Source organism: Musa acuminata, chromosome BXJ3-6 (assembly GCF_036884655.1).
Source record: "Musa acuminata AAA Group cultivar baxijiao chromosome BXJ3-6, Cavendish_Baxijiao_AAA, whole genome shotgun sequence".
In the NCBI taxonomy this organism is placed as follows: Eukaryota; Viridiplantae; Streptophyta; class Magnoliopsida; order Zingiberales; family Musaceae; genus Musa; species Musa acuminata.
In genome coordinates, this window is record NC_088354.1 from 30,890,741 (window position 1) to 30,915,003 (window position 24,263).

Below are 24,263 nucleotides of genomic sequence, written 5' to 3' on the forward strand. Positions count from 1 at the left end.
AGGCCACTTTGGTAGCTACTAGTCAAATAAAATTTAGAGAGATGAATTACAAATAATATTCATCAAATTTCTTTAATTTTTGCTAAGTGGTTCAATAATAAAATACCCATAATAATTATTAAATATTAATAATAAATTATTTAATAAATAATAATAATAATAATAATAATAATAATTGAACATTAATACTAAATAGTTCAATAATAAATAACAACCATAATAATTATTAAAGCTTAATCAGCAAGAAAACTCATATGATAATCTTGATAACATATAATAATGCCTTTGTGAAAGGTAAACATTATTTCATAATTTCAAATATATACATGTGAATAAGTAAATAAAATTTCAAGAACAATAATTGGATTTTGATTTTATTTACCACATGTATAATTAATAATTCATATGAGAAAACTATAAAGTAAACCATAATTTATAATTTTTTAATCAAAATTAAATCCAATCAAATAATTAAAAATATAATCATGATTAAATTTAATCATAATTATAATAAATCATATTTATCAATTTTATAATTGAGAATACAAACTAAATTTCTTAATTTCGATAAAATTATAAATATCTAAAAAGATATAAATCGAAAATATACGATTTATGAATGGTAGAATTGAACTATAATTTGGCATAAATTAGACCTGAGGGTAAAACCATAAATATGTTGACAGAACATAAATTGGAGTAGATCCTTTCTCCTCTCTTCCTATCCTTTCACATGACCAAAGTAGATCATTTCTCCTTTCTTCCTATCCTTTCACAGGACCAATTAAGATTGATGGTTTTGGGGAGAGGGTTTGGGGAGAGAGTTGAGGAGAAAACTATAATCCCTCAACTCAATGGAGACAGAGAGGTGCATCGGTATGTGTGTATGTTGCTGTGCACTCAGCTCGCAGGTTATCTCCTAAGGAATCGTTCCGTAATGGAGTTCTATTGTATTGGCAAAAATATTTCGAACGGAACCCAATTAATTATATTTTATATCTTATCCATAAAGGACCACAAAATCTAACAAAACTTATTGAAAATGAGGATATCCAACCTTCTCCAACCAACCTTCTCCAAATCCCTTACATACCGTCTAAGACATGAACAAATGAAAAATATATAGATATTATAATGAACATCTTTGCTACGTATATATAAGATGTGATAGTGCGATAGTCGTTCGTGACCGAGGGGGACACTACAATTGTCGAGCTCTCTGTATACACACTTTGTGGCCATAACTTAGGTCATGCCTAGTCATGGCTTCACCTCATCAAAGAATAAGCAGTTGTAATATGATGTGCACCTGATCGACAATATCGAGTAGCCTCCTTACGAAAGCATGATGTAGTTGTCGATGTAGATTGGAGATGCCGACCTACCTTGTCGCCCCATCGAAGCATAGTCAACTGGCGCAACTCCGAATGCTGCCACTCTGACATGCCAAGCTATTACTACTCGGCAAGGCACGACCATAATAGTTGAAATTCTGTGTTGTTCGGTCACGTAGCTGCAAGCTTGCGGAATATGCTGTTTGGCACTGCCTTTTGTCTTGCCGATGGCTAGTAGGTGGTGCGGATCGGGCACATTACGACACACTGATGCAGTGTCGGGCATCCAACACAAATTTATGCGGTGTTTGGGATCCCATTACGAACTTTGAGCCGCCAATGACACCTCCCCAGACTCAGTCGAGATGCAAACCAACCAGGCATCCGTCTGTCTTCGTAACATGTGGTATTCAAGCTGGAAGCTCTTGAGTTGCTTCTTGATGTTGATGCATGCTGTCGATACATGGCATGTCTCAGTTACATTCTATCTATCACCAGGCGACGGTGAGGTATCTATCACCTAATCTCGTTTTGACTCGATCGAACATGCGGAGAAAAGGCACCACATTGTCGTTGCAAGCCAAGGTACTTATTTGTAATGTCTAGATGTCGACTCGACAACATCAAACTATCCTTCTATAGAGGACTTTGGTAAAACTATTTAATTAGTGCAGCACACCTAATCGATGTTACGATGGTAATGGAACAATCCTGTGCCAAGCCCACCCCAAGATATGGCATCCTGCAAGTCATTTTAAAGTTCAGTAGCAAAAATTGTATTAGAGAAACGCTTACATGGCATCCAGCATCAAAATTATGCAGAAACAACAATAACATGGCTCAAATAATGGGGACATACATACAGATGGTGGCAAATTGATGGATTTGTGCCACCACCATCAAGCACCGATGGTAAGACCGTGGCAGTCGATGCTGGGCTAAGCATAGTCTCACTTCCATCACTACTCCTGTGAATAAATTTCCCGAGTGCTCTTATGATCAAAGCCCCAAGTTTACTGCAACTCGATAAACCCCAGCAAAAGAGGCGCACGTGTTCGTGCAATAAACACAGCAAAGCAGTCATGTCCAGTGGATACTTTTTCTTCCTGTCCAACAAAAAGAAGTTGAAGCAAAACAAACCATCCGAGTCATAAAGAAGTGCAACACTAAGCTATCAACTGAAGAAAACCAAGGCACACCCGGAAGAATAAAGATTTAAATATACAGTTCTTGCAAAACTGAACTTAATATAAGGAAGAAAGAATTTACAAACCTACATGTTTGACTTTCAGGGTGCGTACAAGTCAGTGGATTCCATCGGAGATGACCAATAATGGAGTAATGATTCTACAGTCATTCTTCGAGTGGCACTAAGCATTGAGATGAAAAATCGACACCCATCTATTTTATACTCTTCCAGCGGATTTCTGTGCCCGAAGCTCCGGACATTCACCTGCCATACAGTTCTTAAATGTGTCATTTGATGATGTCTTCAAGCAAGTGGAATAGGTGAGATAAAACTTGATTCATGAAGTATAAAGTTACCGCTGAACTGAGCCTGTTCATATTTATCAAATGGTCCCTCCAAAAAGAATCTAGTGTCTTCACAATAACTTCTCTCTGCAATTTGATCATAACAAAATATCAACAAAATGTGCATTTTCCAAGAACAAACATGTAACTCGACCAACAATTGATACGGGTACCCTAATCTGGCTTATGCAAATCATGTAGGTGTATGTACCAAACAGACTCATCCCTACACCTGGCTAGCAGCCTCACTGTGGCAAAACACTGCTGGCCAGTAGCCGAGAACAGGCCATTGTTACCTAGCCGGCACCATCCTGTGAATTGCAAGCCCTCACTGTATCCTTGTTGAAGATGAGTTGAAGTTTTGTATTTTCATATTATATCAGATATCATAAATTAAAATTTAATTAGCCATGCCTAGATTGGCTTAACCATTATTAACTTGGGTTAAATGGATGATTGTGATGTGAGGTATATATCTTAAGGAATCTAAAATTTGAAGGGTCAATATAAGCAATTTCAAGATTAAGGGGGACAACTACACAACTAATGTTAGATATTAGAATAAGAAATTTTTGGTCCAGTAGGTTAACAGAAGAAATTTGTCAATGCGGTAGTGACCTTGGAGGAAGCACATTTTGATGTCTCATTATTTATTTCTACAAAATCTAAGGAACCTTCTGTAACTGCAAAAACACAATATTTCTAAGTTGTGAATCATTTTCAAAACAAGAGAACCTCAAAAATGCTTGTGGCCCTGTCTTATGCAGGCATGACAGCACCCAAGCAAATTTTCATAGAACCTAGAATCCTCAATAGCAACACCAGTATGAAACATACACACATTCTAAGAAACTACATAGTTCAATATTGTGGTTTTCTTAAACTAAAAATGAATTCTACACAAAACTCATCATCAAGCCCAGTGCAACCAAGACAATTAGCTGTGTGCAAAGACTCGAGATCCAAAACCTAAATTGAACTTTGGTAGAAACTTGGCTAATTGCCTCCATATTAGGAATATTAGGAATATCTAGAAGGAAGAAAGTGACACAAAAAATAATTTGAAATTAATGTAACAGTGGTTTATAAGATGTAAATGACAAATTGTAACAAAAACATTTATATTTTTATTTTTTAAAATTTAAAATCAGAATGACAGTTTTGCTTTATTTGAAATCATCATTATTTTATGCTGGTTAAACACAGTGTTTCACGGACTACAAAAAGTTAAACACTATCGTGCTCATACATAAAGTACCTGAATATGCTGCTAGAACGGGAAAAAAAGAACCATCCGTCAGATAACATTTGCCAAGACCTACCACAAAACGACTCAATCATTTTTCTACTTGATTTTCACCAATCTTTCAGGGTGTAAGCATCACACAAACTCACTAATAGGCCTTAGAAGTCTGATCTCAACATTATGCCAAAACGATATTATGAACTCCACAGCTACAGATACATAACAGTATCACGCTATTCTGGAATTGACATTGAGGACTCTTTCAGTCTTTTTTTTTGTGAACTAGTTTTCTTCATATTATACATCATTGATCCTATGACATAAAAGAACTAAAAAGGAAACTGCAACATGAGAGATTTTTCTTAACAAGTCTTGAATAATTTAAAAAAAGCACCTTGGAGTGTGCTAAGCCAGAGATAATATTTTCACAGCTAAAGAATGGAAAATGCTAATTCATGAAAACTGGAAAAATATCATGAATCTAGTACACAAGGCCCAATATGGGGATCTGGGGAAGGTTGATGTCCAAAGTAAAAAAATAAAAAACCATGTTACCTCAATTTCTTGAATGTATGAATCATCATAACCAGAGTCTTGTACAACTTCTAAATAAGAAGCAATTAAAAAGTCTCCAAGATACTTGCGAAGAAGGTTAGTGGTCCCTTGATATCTTCCTTTCCTACATTGTATGAACCACAAACTTTCAAATATGTGTATGTGTAGATATTTGCTGACAAAATTAAGTGAAGTGCATCTTAATGCTGATATTATCTGAAGGAATTACTTTATTGTCTCATCAGTACAGATACCAAGCCAACGTCTTAAAGACAATATTTTCTTGCGGATTCCTCTGAATGTGTTTGGAGGTATAGGCAAGTTTGGAAGAGAGAAATTTTCCACCTCCATTATACGTAACCCATGAATTTGCTCAAGGGACATCAGTAGTTCCTCTTCCCTGACCTCTGCAAATGATTCTGCAAATTACAAATATTTCTTTTGTCAAAAACTTCCATGCGACATTAGTTTTGAAGTAAAACCCAGATACTTAGTTGCAATACCGGCCAATATGTTTCCGCCAATCTGAATATATTCATCCATGAGTTTCCGCAAACTCCAATTACTAGGATGCTTTACAAGAGGAAGAAGGCATTTAGAACTGATATATCAAAATTCTAGAGATAACTAAGATTCATTTAGTGATTAGGTCACAATACCTTTTCTGGATCAGCATTTTCAAGGACAATTTCATCAACTACTGCTTGCATGTATCTACAAGGAATTTAAGCATTTAAAACCCCTTGATGGACTAATTGACAATCAAGAGAAAAACTCAAGTCCAAAAGTAGATTTTAAAATAAGAGTTGGGATATGTTTGATCCGAGGCAAAAAAAAATGAAAATTCTCAGCCAATGGAATCTTCAAAATTTTTAAAAAGAAAAAACTATGTGAATAGAAGTGTTGACAATCTGAAAGCCAAAAAAGGCCTCTGACTAACAAGCACAATACAGGATTAACCTATATTACATAATTCTCTACTGGTTGGACATTCTTGCATCAATAAGTTGGAGATAATAATGAAAGAAATCCAATTCTAAACAGCAAAGAAAAAAATTTATTATATGTTCTCTAGGACTATATATATTTCTAATCACAGCTTCCTTGATCATTTTTTTTATTTTCCATGTTCTCTTTTCATTTTTTGCCTGTGCTCAAAAGATTTTTTTTATCGAAAAACAGTAGAATCTTCAATTCAGATGACCATAAAGCTCTGGCACTTTATGTAGATCAGAAATCTACCTTCTGGAATCATGAATCCCCCCATCCAAAGCTTCCATAAGAGTCTTTTATAATTTATGTGACCTTCCTATATGCCATGTGATACATGTGGTATTCCTATTCCTTGTTACCTCATACAGTATGAGAAACTGTTTTCCCTTCTGTTTTTTCTATTCTTCTGTGTTCTTATTTTCTGATTTATTTGGCATACTTGTAAAACAAAGAACAACCTGAAGCACAAAGAACCTAAATTTATGCAACCTTACCCAGGCAAGCAAGGATGATGTTTCTGAGACCACACCTTATAATCACCTAATTGCAAAGGAACAACCTTACAGTGTTACCAACCCACCCTCTATTTGACACTATGTGAACTTTTCATTTTTTTGCTTTATTTCCACAGTAGGGTTCTTTTATACAATTTATCACAAATTATTAATGAAAAATATATATGGATGTCTACTGACATCTTTTCTTCTGAAAAATAAGAAAACAAAAAACAAACATATTTCTATGCAACTTTGTATAACAGAAAGTAGAGAAAACATGAGGGACAACGTAGCTTGATCTTAAACAGAAAGTAAATGAAACAGGAAGGAAGCAACACAAAGTTTCCAACAGCCCTTATTGAAGAAGAGCTTTGTTAAATGGCAACTGTTTGGACACTGAAAGTTTGGCTGTACCTAGTGGATGTAAAAGCAAAGCACCAGAGACATGCAAAACAAACAGATCATACTCATAACTAGATCATACTCATAACTGTTGGGAGCATCCATACAAAAGGCAGGGTGCAATCATTTGGACACTGTTGGGATCGAGATGCATTTAATAACAAAAAATGAAAATGAAAACATACAGAAAGTTGATTTCTAGATTTGCCAAAGAAACAGGAATGTCAATCAATGTCATTTTCATGATCAATTTAGTGACTTCAAAAATTTCATGTCAACGTAAAGTTGGTAAAGAGACTGTTAAGAGGGTGCCAGTGAGGTTTGTATATATTTTCTTGGTTGATGTTACAGTCACAGAAAGATCATGCACAAACAGTCTCTTTGAATTGAAATCAGCAATATGAGAAATCCTAAAAATCCAACAACGATGATGATGCACAAGTTATGAAACAAATGACAAAATCTGCTTATTATTATATCTTTAGAAAATATTCAAATATTATATCTCAAGCTTTGAAAAAAGATTTCTGAACATTCTCCTTACTAATACAGAATAACAAATAAGCACTAAACTAATATAGCACTTCGGTAGTCTCATCATAACATTGTATAACCATGGTACTAAAGGTAATAAACAAACTGAATAAGACATCAAGTTTTACTGTAACATTTCTGCACCCTACGATATAATGTGCTATACTGGCATCCACAGAAAACTAAACAGGCGAGTGAATACATTGAACACAGATAAGCGTTAGTCGAAACACAAGCAAATGTCTCAAAAAGGTGTGCCAGTAGCGTCAATACCATATACACACACACACACACATATATATATACAAGAGAATAAATTAAACTCACTGGAATACTTGTTCACAGCAGCTTTCAGAGCCACCTGCTAATATCAGTTGTCTAAGGCTATAGACATGCTTCCTCTGGACCTATTAAGTCAAAAAACATATGGTTAAAATCAAGGTCTTCAATTTCGAATAATACCGCCCGTATCAGGCGGTACGTACCAGTCCGTCAACAAACCGGTACACGGACCGTCTGCTACCGGACGGTATTTTTTATTTATATATATAAATAAATATATATATATATATATATGCGACGTCACATTTTTTTTTTTACTTTTATATATAAATAAATCTATATAAATATATATATATATATAAATAAAAGATTATATATAAAGAAAAATGAGGCGAAGTTGCCTCGCGTGGGGAGAAGAGAGGCGGCGTCACCGAAAATTTTTTTATTATATATATATATATATATATATATATATATATATATATATATATATATATATCACTCTGTATACAGTACCATACCGTACCGAGCGAATGTCAAAACTCTAGTATGGTATGATATTTCAATCCTTGATTAAAATAACAAACAAGTAATCAAACACCCAATAGAGAAAGGAAACTTAAAAAGAGTCACAATGCCATAATAAGTGTTTTCCTCAATTGTTCTTCTTTGAAACAATATGAAGGATATATTAACACTAAATTTTACAAGTAAATTTAACCAAAATTGTTAAAGCAGTGTAGAAAAAAATATACTGCTACAGGTACTAACAGAATGAAGTCAAAGATTGTGACCAATTCCTTGTGACTAAGTTCAAAGTTTAATTTATAAGTTGAGTATTTGGTATACTAGCCTATATAGATTTCATTCAACTATGCCATTGACATTTGAGGAACCACTTTGTTAATGAGAAGAGGCATCGAAAATGACCTATTAAAGAAGTGGGTTCTACTATGGAAGCCTCTTGTTTCATCATCATTGTGGACATGCATTAGAATCTAAGTCCAAAACTGGCCAGTGGCCACACCAGTATAGTTCAGTACAGTGTACCAACAGTCAATAGAAGACAGAGAGAGAGCAGGAGGCAAAGGAGCAGGATGAGCAGGAGAAAGATGGCACAGGAGAAGACGATGGAGGACAAGGAGACAACAACATGCGTAAATAGGAGTTTGCAGCAACTGTAGGAAGGAAGCAGAAGCGACACAACAAGGACGAGATGCTAGCGCTGCAACAGGGAGGCGGAGGCAGTGATGCAACAGGGAAGAGGGAGCAGCGACGCAGTAGTGAGAAGATGGTGGTAATGCGATGGATGGGGAGACGATGGTGATGCAATGGAGGTGGAGAGAGAGAGAGAGTGAGTGAGAGAGAACCTGATGGAGAGAGGAGAAGAAGAAGAAGAAGAAGAAGAAGAAGAGAAAGACATCTATCAGCAATACTGTTAAGCCTTTGCATTATACAGCTCAATATTGGTATGCTTATTGTTCAGTAAGGCCAGTATCGTAAACAAACTAGGCAGTAAGTCCGATTTGAACCAAACCAAGCAAAGGGGGGGTGGGGAGAGAGATAGCCTGATGGAGAGAAAAAGAGATAAGAAGAATAAGAAGAAAGGTAAAAAAACGAAAAACAACTTACAGCAAAAACCTTAAAGAACTCCAGTTCGGTACCGGTAAGCCTACTGCCAATATAGCTCGATATCAGCCTGCTTATTGCTTGGTAAGCCCAGTATGGTGAACAAACTAGACAATAAGTCTGATTTTGAACCAAATTGGATGAAATCCCTCGTACCCATTGACTCTCGGACCAGTAAATACCAAGAGGAACACAGGAGATTTAACTCATGGTCCTGGGATGAAGCATGGACTTTCTTTTACAGCAACTTGATGGTACCAGGTTATGTCTTGCTGTAACCTTCAAAAAGTTATTTTCTGCAGTTGCCTAACCAGCACGGGAAATTTTCCGAGAAGCATTAAATAACCTTTTCTCATTCATAGGCTCAACTTTAAACCTATTCAGTTCAGCATGTTGTTTTAAAGCAAATATTATATACACATATATATATATATATATATATATATTTATATTTATATATATTTATATTTATATTTATATATTTATATATATTTATATATATATATTTGAATTTCTTAAGCGTTCAACAAATGAGTCAGAATACTAGTAACAATACTAGAAAAATCTTTTTTATAACCCAACCTAGTAACTTGTAAGCAAGATAAAGAAAACAAGATATCAAAAACAAGAGAGGAAAATGACACCGTTTTGTCATATTTTAAGCATTATATCATTCAGATGTACGGTCATTTGAAATCTGAATAGCTAAATAAAATATTATCAACTTCTGCACAATATTAAGAAAAATCATGTCAAAAAGGGGTTTAGCTTGTTAATAATCAACGAAAACATGATTACAAAAGATCAATATGATTTGTATATAATTATATTATAGGGTCAATACAAATTTAATGAGCTTGAAATATCCTACCTCCAGGACTTCATCAAACTCCACAAGACTCTTCCTTATGCCAAAGAAGTACTTCTCTGCATTTATTTGAAGAGCCAAAAGCTGTAAAATTTTTAGTAAATCAGGCAAGCACTGAGCCAGTTGCATTGATTTAGAGCAAAATAACACGACAACGATAGTGATTTAAATGAGAAGACCTGTTTCACAATTGTGTGCCCCTCAATTGGTATATCCTCATTATTTGTTATCTTTGATATGAGTTTCACAGCCCACTCAGTATCAAAATTGAACTTCTGAAACATCTCATCCTGTAAGCTATTCCATTAAACTAGAACTTAGTTTATGTATGGGAGCAAAAAGGACAACACAGAAAAACAAACAGATATAGCAGGTTGGTTTGAAACTTAGTCCAAGCAGAAGCACTTCAACAAAAGAATGTTAAAAAACAAAGGTGTTTATTTTCAGCTTTTCTACTAAACCCCAACTGTGACTTCAGCAGGAAAAGTTTATCTAACATTCAGAACAATTAATTCACAATCTACCTAGATTGACATGTAATAGCACTCATGATTGGTTTTCAAGATCAAAATGATATTTAAACCCTAGATCTATGTTACATCTGTTTCAAGAGAGAAATGAAGTCACATGAACAGCAGGAAAAGAGTCCAAGGTAGAATTAGCATGTCTCCACTGCACTAACATTATTTTCAAAATTTTTAAATGAGGGCACAATGCTAGTCAAACTAAGAGCCATGAAATATTCTTTAGAATTTCATCAACCTTTCTTGCACCAGTAATTCTGATAGATTTGTCTCTTTCAGTAGTGTATTTATAGGTCTCCAACAGACATGTTCATTTCACCTCTAACAGTTTTCCTTGGTTCATCCTCAATCAAAAGTAGGTTTAATTGTTCACAAATATATGTCCATCTTAATGTATCTTTTCTAGCAACCTTACCATCTTAATTGTATATGTTTCTTTCCTAATCATCATCTAATCTATACACAATCACCCTTATTACTATATATCTTATAGAATGTTCCTTTTAATCTAGGGGGTAACTCAGCAATTACATTACTCTCTACATCCCTCTCCACTTTAATCATTCTCTTTTAACTCTAAAATAAGTATTATGTCAATCTTCCCTAGTTACTGAACAGTAGACCCCCAATAATTAAACCTTTCACTTCTAACATATTCCTTTCCATTCATCTTAACTATAACCTTGAATTTTCTGTTAATATTGCTAAAGTTATATTTCATACATTCATTCTCAATTTTAATTGGTCATTAAACCTTGGCTTCTAAAGTTTCTCATCATTCAGGTTAAGAATGCACCCGAACCAATCTCTCACAGATTAAACCAATATCATTAACAAATATATTGCACTATGAAGTTTATCTTGAATATGCAAGTACATCAATTATCGCACAATATATGCAAGGTACTTTGTCCAGTAAGTTGATACTATCCAACAAGAAGATCTATTGTTGACAAAACAGTACCTCACCATAAACCTTGTTGAGCCAGGGTCACCTTGTCGTCCTGCTCTACCACGGAGCTAAAAATGAAAAATATAATCATAAAAAATAATAGATCTTACATGAAGTGTCTCTAATAAAGGTCCAAGTAAATAGAAAGTCAAACAATTAAATTAACTATTCTAGTTAGAGGAAAATTCTTGTGATGGCACCAGAAGATATACAAGTATACTGTGATGAGGACAGAAAATTTTGGAGTGTATCTGACTTTTTTTCATCCATGCATAATGACAGTAAATTATTAACCAAATCAGAGTTTAGTTCTCTATTTTTCTTAGACTAGACCTTGCTGAAGATTATTGTTATATATGGATTTTCTTGTTGTGCTTCTTTTGATATTTGATATCAGTTTTGGACCTTAGATATCAAAATATCCACCAAGGTGATATTTATAACTAGTCAATGACTTGACTTGCCAAATGAAAAATTAAAAAAAAAATCCTTCCATACATGATTTTAATTAAATGTTTAACTCTTCTATGTTTTCCTTTTATGGAACAAAATTGCAGTATAATACTGAATGGTACCAAGCCAAGTCGTCTGTGCTGGTGCTTGGTAGGTTCAGTAAATACTAATTAATATTTACCAATCCAACCAGTATTTGAAACCTTAATAAGGACCAAATTAAAGTTGCCATACCTTTCTTCAATGTTAGGGACATGAAAGTCATGCCAATATGTGCCTGTGTTGATGCATGCCAGGCCAATTTTTGGTTTGTGCTAACTAGCAAAATCCTTGCGCCTGATGTCATGGTTACAGGCATTTGAAGCCTCCACACAATCAGGCTTAAACTCTTCTCTCTTCCTTTCTGACCTGACATAGACCTAGGAACTACTACATGACTTGTGCCCGAAATTTAAAAAAAAAAAGATAAGATGTGACCAAATTTAAGTAATTAAACTATTTAGTGTCCTCTAACTTTGTGATGCAAATATAGCACAATCACCCATTATTTTATATACAATCTATATGCCTATAACTGATTCGACTTGGCAGATCCTGAATTTCAGCAACTCCAGCAACTAAAATTAAGATTTATTTTTTCAGGGGTTTACTTTGGCATCTGATGTCTCTTCAATGTTGTCTTTGGCATGCTTTTCATGCTCTTAGAAAATCATTTGTTCTTCCCATAATATGTTGAAAGCTTCTCCTGCCAAATTATTTTCTCAACTTACAAGACCACACGTATTGTGCTATTATTTCTGTCCCCCTCACCACTTTGTGGGACAGAAGCAACAATGAACGCTCTAAGTTTGGTTTTCAACTCTTTCTTAAGAATACATTTATCTGTAGCTGACCACATAATACCCATATTTCAACTCTTTTACAGCTCACCTTGGTAGCTTATGCAAATCTTAAGGTTTTGGAAGCACTCTCTTGTATCACTTTGAAGCTTTTAGAGAAGATACGGTCCCTTAAGCTGGGAACACGGCACATATTGAAACAGTTCTCAAATGCAAATCCATTAAAACAATACATGGAACTCATATTTACCACCAAGGATAATTCATCATCAAGGATTCCCTACATAGCAATCAAATGCTTTGAGTAGACCACTATGATCAAAGATGATGGCTAAACTGGAAAATTATAAAATTCATGATGACAGGAAGCACGGAATGATTTTTATGGGATTGAGGAAGTTAATGGCCTTGGTCAACAAATGGACATGTTGGTGTTCAGAATTTCAACTAGTTTAAGACTCCTAGCAATGAGAGTCACCAAACATCATTACGCATGATATTCAAAAATTTTGTTTAAGTCAAAGATGTAATACCAAACAAGATGTATACCATGGTTGAAAAGGTTTCGGAACCTATTGACTGGTAAGGTACCTAGCAATGATAGTCACCAAGCATCATTACACATGGTATATTTTGTTTAAGTCCAAGGTGTAATATCAAACAAGATGTATACCTTGGTCGAAAAGGTTACGGTAACCTATTGACTGGTAAGGTACCTACGTATTAAACTGACCCATATTACCTGATATCGTTAAATAAAAAATAACTGATATGTAGCTGTATCAAGCTATGGATTTCTATATCGGTAATTGGTCGGACCGGTAAATATCTACCGATACAAACCAGTCTGACCAATATTTAAACCTTGATACCAAGGTTTAGGGATGAAATAGAAGAAAGAAAAAAACTATGAAGTTGTCAAAACTTTTGGCAGCAAACAAATTTAGCTTATAAAAAAATTAAAATCAGTAGGCAATAAAAAAGCTTGGACTGGAGATTTAAGGTTCCAATATAAGCTAAGAAAAATTCCTACTTGCTAAGTCAAGACCATGGATTAAGATTCCAATCCAATGCCAAATCAGCTGATGGCTGGATCAGTATGGTACTAACACAAGTTGATATAATGACACTCGATATGAGTCGATACTCGTCATACCAAAAAAACAAAGAGAGAAGATAGGCAACGAGGAGGCGACGTGATAGAAGGCGGTCATGATGCAGATGACATGGCGATGGCTACAAGGATGAGTAGGAGGTGGACAAGTGAGGAAGAGAAGAAGGATAGGGAGGAGAAGAGGAGGTGATGGAGGAGGAGAAGATGTAGAGGAGGTAGCAGAGGAGAGGAAGGAGGGGAAGAGGGAGAAGAGTAAAAGAAGAAGAAGAGGTGATGGAGGAGGCGAAGAAGAAGATGAGGAAGAGGAAGAGGTGGTGGTAGAGGACGAGGAGAAGCAGAAGGATGTTACAGCAATTAACTAATAAGCATGTTATTCAAAATTCCTTATTCTATCAGTACCATAATAACAATATGAAACAAAAGGACGCTACACCAATTAACTAATAAGTAGAATTTAATACATATAATTAACTTCTTTAGTGATTATGAGATCAGAGCAACTTACTTGATTATCTATTCGGCGAGACTCATGTAATGATGTCCCAATCACATGGAGCCCACCCAACATTTTCACTTCCACCCCTTCATTAAAACAATGTGTTTCACAGTCCTTCAAGACAGCGAGGTAAGCAAGTGCTACTGCAGTACTGAGGGGATAAATCTCTGAATCTTCTTCCAATTGATTATCGAGTCCTTCCATTCCAAGTGATTGACTCATTTGTATGGACTCAGCGATAACAGATTTTGCCTTCCCATATGGCCAATCATTTCGCTTGCTTTTGCACACATGTTTTGCTACAAGACATAATCTCAGGAAGATAAATATACAAATATATGTAAGATAAACATACTATCATCAATGAGTGTGACACAATAAAATCCAAATACTTACCTATAAGTGCAGCCTTCGCAACCAATGCTAAAGATGAGGGTCCTATTTTTATCTTTGAGAAACCCTGTGTAACATTTCCAAAAGTTTTAGAAATAAGAAATATTTACACATAAAAACAAACATGTGCATAGGTAACTTGTATGATAAAGAGGACTTAGTAATCACCTTTTGAGAAATTTGCTCGCCATCATTTTCAACATCTGGAGCCTCTTGTGCCATAAAAGGCAGCAAGTTATCCTCTATTATTTTTTTAGCAAGCATCTTGAGACAGCAAAAAAGTACTCACTTATAAAGCATAAAGTTTAAGTATCTCCAAGACAATAATAAGCATCTAGTAATACTTAACAACAGACGAGATACTTATGCAGTGGCATTGCATAACAGTTAATGACTACAATAAATAAAGACAACAGACAACCATCTGTCCTATTGTTCCAAAATGGATTATCAGCCTTCGGTCCATAATTTATGAGTTATAATTTGTAAGGTAAGATTTGAGAAGGATATGCACATTGGAGATGAATCATGAGCAGACCTTTGGGTTACCACCAAGAATGATATCAGTGCCCCTGCCTGCCATGTTAGTAGATATTGTAATTGCATATTTTCTACCAGCTTGGGCAACAATTTCAGCCTCCCGTGCAGCATACTGGAGAACAATTATAGACACAGATTATAACATCAAGCACAAGTATAAGCAGAAAAATTCTGCTATAATGTATTTAAGATGAAATATCTAAATAATATGATTATGATAGATCCAAAAATGTGGAAACACCTTTGGCCTTGCATTGAGGACATTATGAGGAATATTTCGGGCTCTGAGAAGATCAGATAAATATTCAGAATTCTCAACGCTGCAAAAATAGAATATGCTACATAAGTTGTTGTTAATAACAACTCCTTTATTTTGGAAACATAAAAACAATAATATAAAAATACAGCAACTTCTTAATAAACAATTAATCTACAAATTAATTGCACATAATAAATCATAATGTATTGAGGACCAAATAGACAAGAACATCTCAAACCTATCATAAGTTTGACCTTGCCTGCATGTATATTGCTTCACCATTGGCTTCGTCCAAAACTAAGTTCTTCGAAATAAAATGGCTATTACCTGTGTACCCCTGTTCGTGTCCTTAGTATTCAACAGCTGGGTAGCTCTCCCCATACGGTGGTTTCTAACCAACATTCTGAACTCCATAACTTCAAAGTGTTTTGTTCATTTGACATATATTTTGCACTAAGCTTTCTTTTATATTTGCATTCCAAAAAGCTTGAATGATATAAGGATTCAAACACTGTAGATAGGCGCAATTGTCACTGAAAGGCCAAACTTTAAATAGTGCAGTAAAAACCTGCTAATATTTACACATCTACTTGACTACTTAGGAAGGGCTTAAATCCATTGGGTGACTCTCCAAATGACACAAAAATTGGCAGATCTACCAAGGCACACGTAGGACAACCAACAGCATCCTTTAAAATATGAGAATGGCTACAAATTTCACCCCTCATAACACAACAAGTCGATACAATGTGTAACAATTGACATTTACTAGTCCGACAACCATATGGTCCAGTACGATTGGATATTAAAGTGTTATTATTTTTTGGTTAGCACCAGAAGTACGGATCATACACTAGTACCATACCAGTCCAGTAGTTTACCAAAAATGGTACCAGACTAATCTAAAACCTTGCACCTCAGCATATGATTGAATGTTACCTCAAGAAATGTCTCCTGCTGTCTTAAATGTAATTGAAAATTTTCCATATCTACTGACTCGTGATACTGATTAAGGTTTTCAGCACTCTTAAAACTTTATATAGCAAAACAAATAGTATAATTTCATCACATTCTAAATCCTTATATTAACAAAAACATGTCATGGAATCGACCATTACTTAATGTTTGCGATTAGCACGTTCCACAATTTAACTAGCAACGGATAAAATTAATGAGGCCACTGAGATGGATCCATTAAAACAAGTAGTGACCACAAACCATGCGCATTTTACAGTTACCTTTCAGGTATGAAGACAACTTTTACTACACAATAATCAAAACTAGACAGTACATAAAAGGTAATTTATGATCTCAGTGCTACATGATACTGATTAAGGTTTTTAGCACTCTTAAAACTTTATATAGCAAAACATATAGTATAATTTCATCACATTCTAAATCCTTATAGTAACAAAAACGTGCCATGTAATCAACAATTACTTAATGTTTGGGATTAGCACATGCCACAATTTCACTAGTAAGGGATAAAACTAATGAGGCCAGTGAGTTGGATCCATTAAAACAAGTAGTGACCACAAACCATGTGCATTTTACGGTTGCCTTTCAGGTATGAAGACAACTTTTACTGCACAATAATCAAAACTAGACAGTACTTCAAAAGTAAGCCTTTAACAAGACAAAAGTAACCTTTTTATAAATATATTCATAGACTAAGGCCACATTTTTCTAAGGCAATATGCATTTGACAAGATGCTTTTGTCATTTCCTTTTCTTGAGAAGCTGGTACTTCAGAAGCCAGATAAACTGAACACTGCACCACCTATGAATATCAGAGATTGTAATTCTAAATTTTTACCTTGTCGTTCCAACTAAAACAGGACGACCCAATTGAAACATTGACTCAACTTCTTCCCGCACATATTCCCATTTCCCGCATACAGTCTGTGACAAAATGAGACCATACCACATAATGAACTTTATTCTGTCATGACGGTCAGCAAAAATAATAAAATCATTAAATATTCTTTGAAGCCTTACTGCAAATGCTTGAATAGGTAAGTCAATTCGAATATTTGGTAAATTTGTGGGGACTTCAACAACAGGCATTTGAAACATTTTCAAGAATTCTTTCTCCTGCAGATGCCAACAGCAGAAATTAGTTTATAAATGTATCCATGAAAATCTTGAATTTATAACAAGCATTACATAGCCCATACTTCAGTCTTAGCAGTCCCCGTCATCCCTGAAAGCTTAGGATAAAGCTTAAAGAGTGATTGATATGTTATCTGGGCCACAACAACCGAATCAGCCTGAAACGACCAGAATGAGTTACTTAGTGATACTATCAGTTAAACCCCAAAGACCATTACCACACAGTTCTTTTCCTTTTTTTCACGTGCAAAGATTTAGAAAATTAAAAGATACCTGAATTTTCAGGCCTTCTTTTGCCTCTACTGCTTGATGAATGCCTTCAGACCATCGCCTTTTTTCTTCAACTCTCCCTGTAAGCTGGAGCATTTTGTTTGATTTATTTACAAAAAAACATTAACAGCCCTTGTAGTTGACATGAAAATGACAATTAGACAGAACACTAGAAAGCAAGCATGGATTTTGCATTTAGATCATTATTGAAACTGAACATTGAGGATCTTCTATGGTATGTTTATCCACCAAAAGTAAAATAAATAAATAATAAATTTAAATTTCTATACTAATTTCAGGTCCCTTGATAATCTATTACCAATGAATGTTGTATCACATACCAGACCGGTACATACTGATCGCTGGTCAGACCAGACGAGTATGTACCGGTCTGGCCACCTGTAAGTACCGGTGTACCAACATATTTTACACCGGTACATACAAATGTTTCAAAGACGAAGGAGAAAAGGAAGACGAAGGAGAAAAGGAAGGCATAGTGGTGGAAGCGGAGGAAAAAAAGGAGACAGCGGTGGAGGAAGAGGATGTGGAAAAAGAAGGAAGGGGAAGGAAGAAGGGGAGACAGTGGAGGAAGAAGGAAGAAGGAAGAAGGGGAAACAGTGGAGGAGGAGGAAGAAAGAAAAGTAAGCGGTGGAGGAGGAAAAAGGAAGAAGAGTAGTTGATGTTCAACTGTTTGCAATGAAAAAAAGTACTTCAGGATTTTGTAAGAAGAAAAAGTATTTTAGCTAAAGCCAGCAATAACCTCGAGCAAATAACATTTTGATATGTATTATAACAAACTCTGAATGAAGCAAGTGTTTCAAACAAATAACTGTATTAGGCATTAAAAAATAGCGGTTAGAGTTTAAATATATCATAATATCACAAAAATAAGTAATACCTCATTTATTATCAATGCTTTCCCATCCCTGACAATGTATTGCACATCTCTGCGGTAAAATTCCTTAGCCTTCAAAGCATTCATTAGAAATCTACAAAATTAGATTTATACAATAAGGTACCAACTGAAAGAACATAAAGAATAAGCATTTTTTTAATTAACCAAAATATGAAACTAGATATGTCCATATCAATGTTTTCATGAACATACAGAGAGTTGTGCAAGACATTACAGTCTTTAACCTACATTTCAAAATAATTAAAGTAAAAAAATTGTCGACATCATAAATTACGGTTGCACTAAATGTAATAGGATATAGAAGTCCAAAAAGAATACAAGGAATCATTATGAAAGACACCTTGCCCATGGATCCTTTTCATCCCACAAGTCATTTGTTTCAAGAACCATCTCCATGAGAGCAACTCCTTCTTCGGTCAAATCCACAGAATTGTCTTTTAACTCGACATTGTAATGCTGCAGCAAAAAAGCAATTCCATCATGGCAAGGTTCAGTTGGCAAACTAGCAAATATAGAGAACATACAATGCCTCGTTCAAGCAGCTCAGCAACTTTAGCAGCGACTGGATATCTTGCAGCATCTTTCCTATCCTAACAGCAAAACACAATAAATTGACATTTTAAATTCAAGTCACTTAGTATTGAAACTGAAATATCAAATAAACATGAAATAGAGATTGAAGTAATTACCTCACCACTGATCAATAATGGGTTTCTTCCTTCATCAATAAGGACAGAATCAACTTCATCAACAATGGCGTAATGAAATGGTCTTGGCCTGCTTTACATATAAGATTAGTTGCTATCATGAATAAAAGAAAGAATTATAAAATAAACATACCATCTCATAACAAGTTGCCTTTTATTTCCTGACAGATTGTCACGGAGATAGTCAAAGCCTAGTTCCTGACAAACATCTAACAGTTGCAAGTTAAAAATAAAAATGCAAGATTAGTCAAACGCCACAATTTGTTGTGGAGAAGTTGAATTAATGATATTTAGTTGCTGCAAGTAGAATCTGCCAAATTCTAAGTTCTATATGAAACAAAGTGAATGAACAGCGGTGATGTAGGTGGCAAAAACAGTGACAACCATCTTGTCCTGGAAGTAACATATAACAAGCTAAAAGTAATACCATAAACCATGTGATCAGTGCTTTACCGAATTATTAGTGTATGTAATGTCACAACAATAGTTGGATCTCCTCTCATCAGCCTTCATGCCCCCCTACAGGTATTTGCAACAAAAATACAGAGGGTTTTTCTTATTTTTCAGATTTGTAATGTCAAAAATCAAATAATGCATAACATAGACTAGACAGACATCAAACTAAAGTCAAACACTTAGAATAAGGAAGATACCTGTATAAGACCCACAGAAAGGCCAAGGAAACGATGAATGCTGCCCATCCACTCAGCATCCCGCTGGGCCAAGTAGTCATTAACAGTCACCACTGTGGACATAGGAAAATTAAAAGAAAAGTTGAGTTTCAAGATAAACTGTAGGTGCATACAATTATAAAAATGGCCACAAAAAATTATGCAGGCATGTTCTATTTGAAAATTTTCCAACAACTGGTTCTAGTGTTGCTTTGAGACATTGAAGCACTCATCTAGATATAACTTAAGCTTGGACATTGGGTGCAATATTCAAAGTCTTGGGAACCAGACTCGTATAGGTCCCTGGCTGGATGGGTATAGGTCTGACTCATATCAGTACACTGACACATGGTACACTGGTGCATGTCATAGTACTAAGCGGGGGGAAGGAGGAGGAGAAGGTGAAGGAAAAGCAAAGGAGGATAGGGAGGAAAGGAAGAGAAAGAGAAGGCCAAAGTACCCAGATGCGGTGGCAAGCAACAAGCGGTGGATGGACCGATATAGTGAGAGAGCTACAAAGTGAGACATGAGCAGAAAGTCTTGCAACTTTTTTGTGTGAGGCTATGAAAGCAAGAAATCCTACATCCTGTCACCATCTTAGAAAAGATAAACTAGACCGGACCATGCAAAAAGCCCAAGTCCGCATATTGGTTCAAGGTTGGACTGATAAATACCACCTGGTATGTACCAGGTCCACCTAAAATCTGAAACCTTGCTTAGTTGTTATTTTTGTTGCCCTCCTGTCACAAACGATCGTCACGCACCTGCAACAACTTCATTCATCGAACCGTTCATCGCTTTTACATACATGTACAGATGCTTGGCAGCATGTTTTGCCTTGGTTTTATGTGTTTTTGCTTGTAAAAATACATGTTCGAACGGGTTGCAGCGCTACAGTGCAACCGCTCGCTGCGCCGGGCAAAACTACCCCAAAATGACTCTGTTTTCGTGTGTCACGACCTATTTTCTGCAGACTGTAGCTACACGCAAAATGTCAACCATCTCAGCACCCTAGAACCCCCAGGGTGGCACCATAGGGGATGGGGCTTCGAGATTATGTCGGGCGTCGAACAATCTTCACAAGTTCGCATGTTAACTTGACAGGAACTTGCCTTCACGCCTGACACTCAGTGAGCAGTTGTTTGTGGACTTACAACTATTCGTTCTACCTTTTAAAGTCCTTGTTTTCTCCTTCCTCTCTTTTCTCTCTTGCACTCAAGGTGCTCGCTGAATTGCTTGTAAAGCTTCCCTCTTCGCGAAACGTTGGGACTTGTCCGTTGCTCGTTTTTCAAACTAATTAACTTTATGTTTCGCAAGTCCTTTAGGACTTGTACGAGGTTGCAACTAGGCTGACCCTTTGCAGACGCATATGTCGCAAGAGCGCCTCATGACTTAGGCAATCTCAACTAAGTTCAAGGAGTTTGCGTAAGAGTGTTTCACGACTTAGGCAACTCCAGCTAAGTTCATGACTTTGCCGTAAGGGTGCCTCACAACTTAGGCAATTCCAACTAAGTCTGTGACACTCTGGTTCATATATATGCTTTCTTATCATATAACAAATATAAAAATGCGAAACAACTATTATAAGAATAAGATGGCAAAAAGTCTAAACTCTAAAGGTTAAACCTTCAAACATAAAAAGGTACAACAATTTACAAATGTTGAGAGATGAAAGCAAAGTGTAATTATATGGATCAAGTGGCTTTATCTTCTACAGAGCAAGGTAGACAATACCGAATGATATCGCCCGGTACAGGCGGTACGTAACGATCCAACAACATACCGGTACACGGACCGCCCGCTATTGGGCGGAACGAAAAATAATAATAAAATTATATATATATGTATATGTATATATATATATGTATATGTATAGATATATAATAATAAAATACCGGTATGTTGTTGGATCGTTACGAATAAAATACCACAAAGTGTAATTATATGGATCAAGGTTGCTTTATCTTCTACAGAGCAAGGTAGACAATACCGAATGATATCGCCCGGTACGGGCATTACGTAACAATCCAACAACATACCGGTACACGGACCGCCCGTTATTGGGCGGAACGAAAAATAATAATAAAATTATATATATATGTATATGTATATATATATATATATATACATATATATATATATTAGAAAAAGGCGACGTTCGACAACGTTGCCTTTTTCAGATTATATATATATATATATATATATATATATATATATATATATATATATAAACGAGGCGACGTCGCCCCACGTGGGGAAGGAAAAGGCGACGTCGCCGAGGCGATGCGACGTCGCCTTTTAAATTTTATATATATATATATATATATATATATATATATATATATATATATATACACGCCTGGGAGAAGAGAGAGGCGAGTCGTCGAGTTATATTATTATTATTATTATTATTATTATTATTATTATTATTATTATTATTATTATTATTATATATATATATATATATATATATATATATACCGAATGGTATACCGCTCGGTATACAGTTTCGTACCGTACCGAACGAACGTCAAAACTCCGGTACGGTACGAAATTGCAGACCTTGCTACAGAGTATATTAACTACATACATTTTGTTTATTAAAAAATATGGAAACTATATAAATAGGAAGTAACTACAGGACAACTTGAATTAATAATGTGAATTACTCTATAAGAGGCTAATTAATACATTTTTGGCATAGTGCATCAAAAGAGACTAAAATTTCCATCTTAGAGTCTTAGACAACTTAAAATGCCATGTTGAATATCAAAAAACTCTCATGTTGCATCTTCATTCAAGCATGAAAAGTATGGGAGCTGAACAAATGTGAATACTTCAAGAGTTGAGCTTTGCTACAAACATATGCATATAAATTTCATCACCTGCAACAATAGCTACTAATCATACCGTGAACTCCATGTCCTGTGAGTGCATTCAAATAAGCAGCAAGTGTGGATACGAGTGTTTTTCCTTCACCAGTCTTCATCTCTGCTATACACCCATCATGAAGCACTGCTCCACCAATAATCTAATTGCAGTGTAACAATTGGATTGGAAAACTTTAAGAATTCTCCCACATTTAGCTGTCCAAACCCTTACTTTTAAACAAAAAGAAAGTGTAAGCTACAATGACGAGATACCTGAACATCAAAATGACGCATGCCAAGCTTCCTTCTGGCAGCTTCCCGAACAACAGCAAATGCCTCTGCATGAAACCACAATAATTCCACGATAAAATTGAAGATGGGAATTTTTAAACAGTTATAAGATAAAATCAAGAAATATCAAACAAGAATCCATCAAGACCAACAAAAGAGATGGAGACATGATGACAGAATTTGTGAGAACATCCAACCCGCTTGGATATCAGCTAGAGTTTCTCCTTGGCTCAACCGTTGGCGGAATTCGGCGGTCTTCCCTCTGAGCTGAAAACAATAAAATTCACTGAAACAACCACATAAAATGAATCAAAATTTTATCATTTTTCCAGTTCCACCATATCCTTCCATTACTTTTTTGATTCTATCATGTTTTATACATATTCTTCTTATAAAACATAAAGAAACAGCCAACCTGTTCGTCAGACAGATTCAACATCTGGGGCTCAAAAGCATTGACAAAGGTAACGAGCCGGTAGTAATCTCGGACGACCCAACTGTTCAGGCTCCAGAGATCCCTCCACTTGGTGCCCTTCAAATGGCCCGCCTTCTCCTGAAACCAAAGAGGACAGCGTCAACCAGCTACAACCAAACGATGTGGGATCAATCACAGAACGCACCTTTAGCGAGCCCACGAGGGGATTGAGCGAAGGGCTCGCGACGGAAGCGGAAGAAAGAGACGGAGACACGAGGAATCGCCACTTCTCGGGATGGCGAGAGGGAGAACGGACGAGACAGGGGGCGGTGAAGAGAGACGGTTTAGGTGGGAACAATTGGAGAGAAAGGAGCGGGTAGGAAGGGAGAGAGAAGCCGGCAGCCATGGGAGAGAAATCGGAGCTTAGGGTTGGATATGGCGTCGATCGATTTTAGTTCACTCTCAAAAATTCCGGTCGCCTTTCCAGAGAAAAAAGAGCGGCGATGACGGAGGATAGCGGATCAACTGAGATTTTAGCTGTTGGAGATTCGGGCACTGTTGATTTGGT

The 24,263-nt window shown here is 35.8% G+C and overlaps 1 protein-coding gene across 5 annotated transcripts; it reads right to left on the reverse strand.

Annotated features, from left to right (window-relative positions):
• Positions 1–1,185: 1,185 nt before the first annotated feature.
• Positions 1,186–24,207, reverse strand: LOC103988983 (protein translocase subunit SECA2, chloroplastic). 5 transcript variants are annotated; one of them, XR_010497593.1, is made up of 33 exons: positions 23,901–24,204; positions 23,696–23,833; positions 23,478–23,547; positions 23,263–23,327; positions 23,030–23,150; positions 20,102–20,193; positions 19,902–19,967; positions 19,582–19,646; positions 19,431–19,518; positions 19,266–19,331; positions 19,082–19,197; positions 18,724–18,814; positions 17,829–17,912; positions 17,621–17,713; positions 17,442–17,537; positions 17,260–17,345; positions 15,426–15,504; positions 15,183–15,296; positions 14,813–14,908; positions 14,648–14,711; positions 14,261–14,550; positions 11,362–11,417; positions 10,053–10,170; positions 9,877–9,957; positions 7,422–7,501; positions 5,328–5,382; positions 5,172–5,241; positions 4,898–5,087; positions 4,669–4,792; positions 2,880–2,954; positions 2,612–2,787; positions 2,194–2,440; positions 1,186–2,076 (listed from the first exon to the last, which is right to left on the reverse strand). XR_010497593.1 is itself a non-coding variant. In XM_065156264.1 (32 exons), the coding sequence occupies exons 1-31, from the start codon at positions 24,099–24,101 to the stop codon at positions 2,623–2,625; spliced, it is 3,195 nt and encodes a 1,064-aa protein (XP_065012336.1). In that variant the 5' UTR covers positions 24,102–24,204; the 3' UTR covers positions 2,084–2,440; positions 2,612–2,622. The 5 variants fall into 5 exon arrangements, 3 of the variants coding, with proteins under 3 accessions (XP_065012336.1, XP_065012337.1, XP_018683827.2); XM_065156264.1 differs by lacking the exon at positions 1,186–2,076 and having other exon boundaries at positions 2,084–2,440; XR_010497594.1 differs by lacking the exons at positions 1,186–2,076; positions 2,194–2,440 and adding an exon at positions 4,126–4,185 and having other exon boundaries at positions 2,635–2,787; positions 23,901–24,207.
• Positions 24,208–24,263: the final 56 nt, after the last annotated feature.

Bases quoted from the DNA above. Each gene is read 5' to 3' on its own strand.
- LOC103988983 (XM_065156264.1), bottom strand. From the start codon at position 24,101: ATGGCTGCCGGCTTCTCTCTCCCTTCCTACCCGCTCCTTTCTCTCCAA. The intron at 17,714-17,828 runs GTATCTTTTAAT...TGGTCGTTTCAG, and splicing joins AAGAAGGCCTGAAAATTCAG to GCTGATTCGGTTGTTGTGGC. The intron at 17,538-17,620 runs GTATGGGCTATG...TGGCATCTGCAG, and splicing joins CGGGGACTGCTAAGACTGAA to GAGAAAGAATTCTTGAAAAT.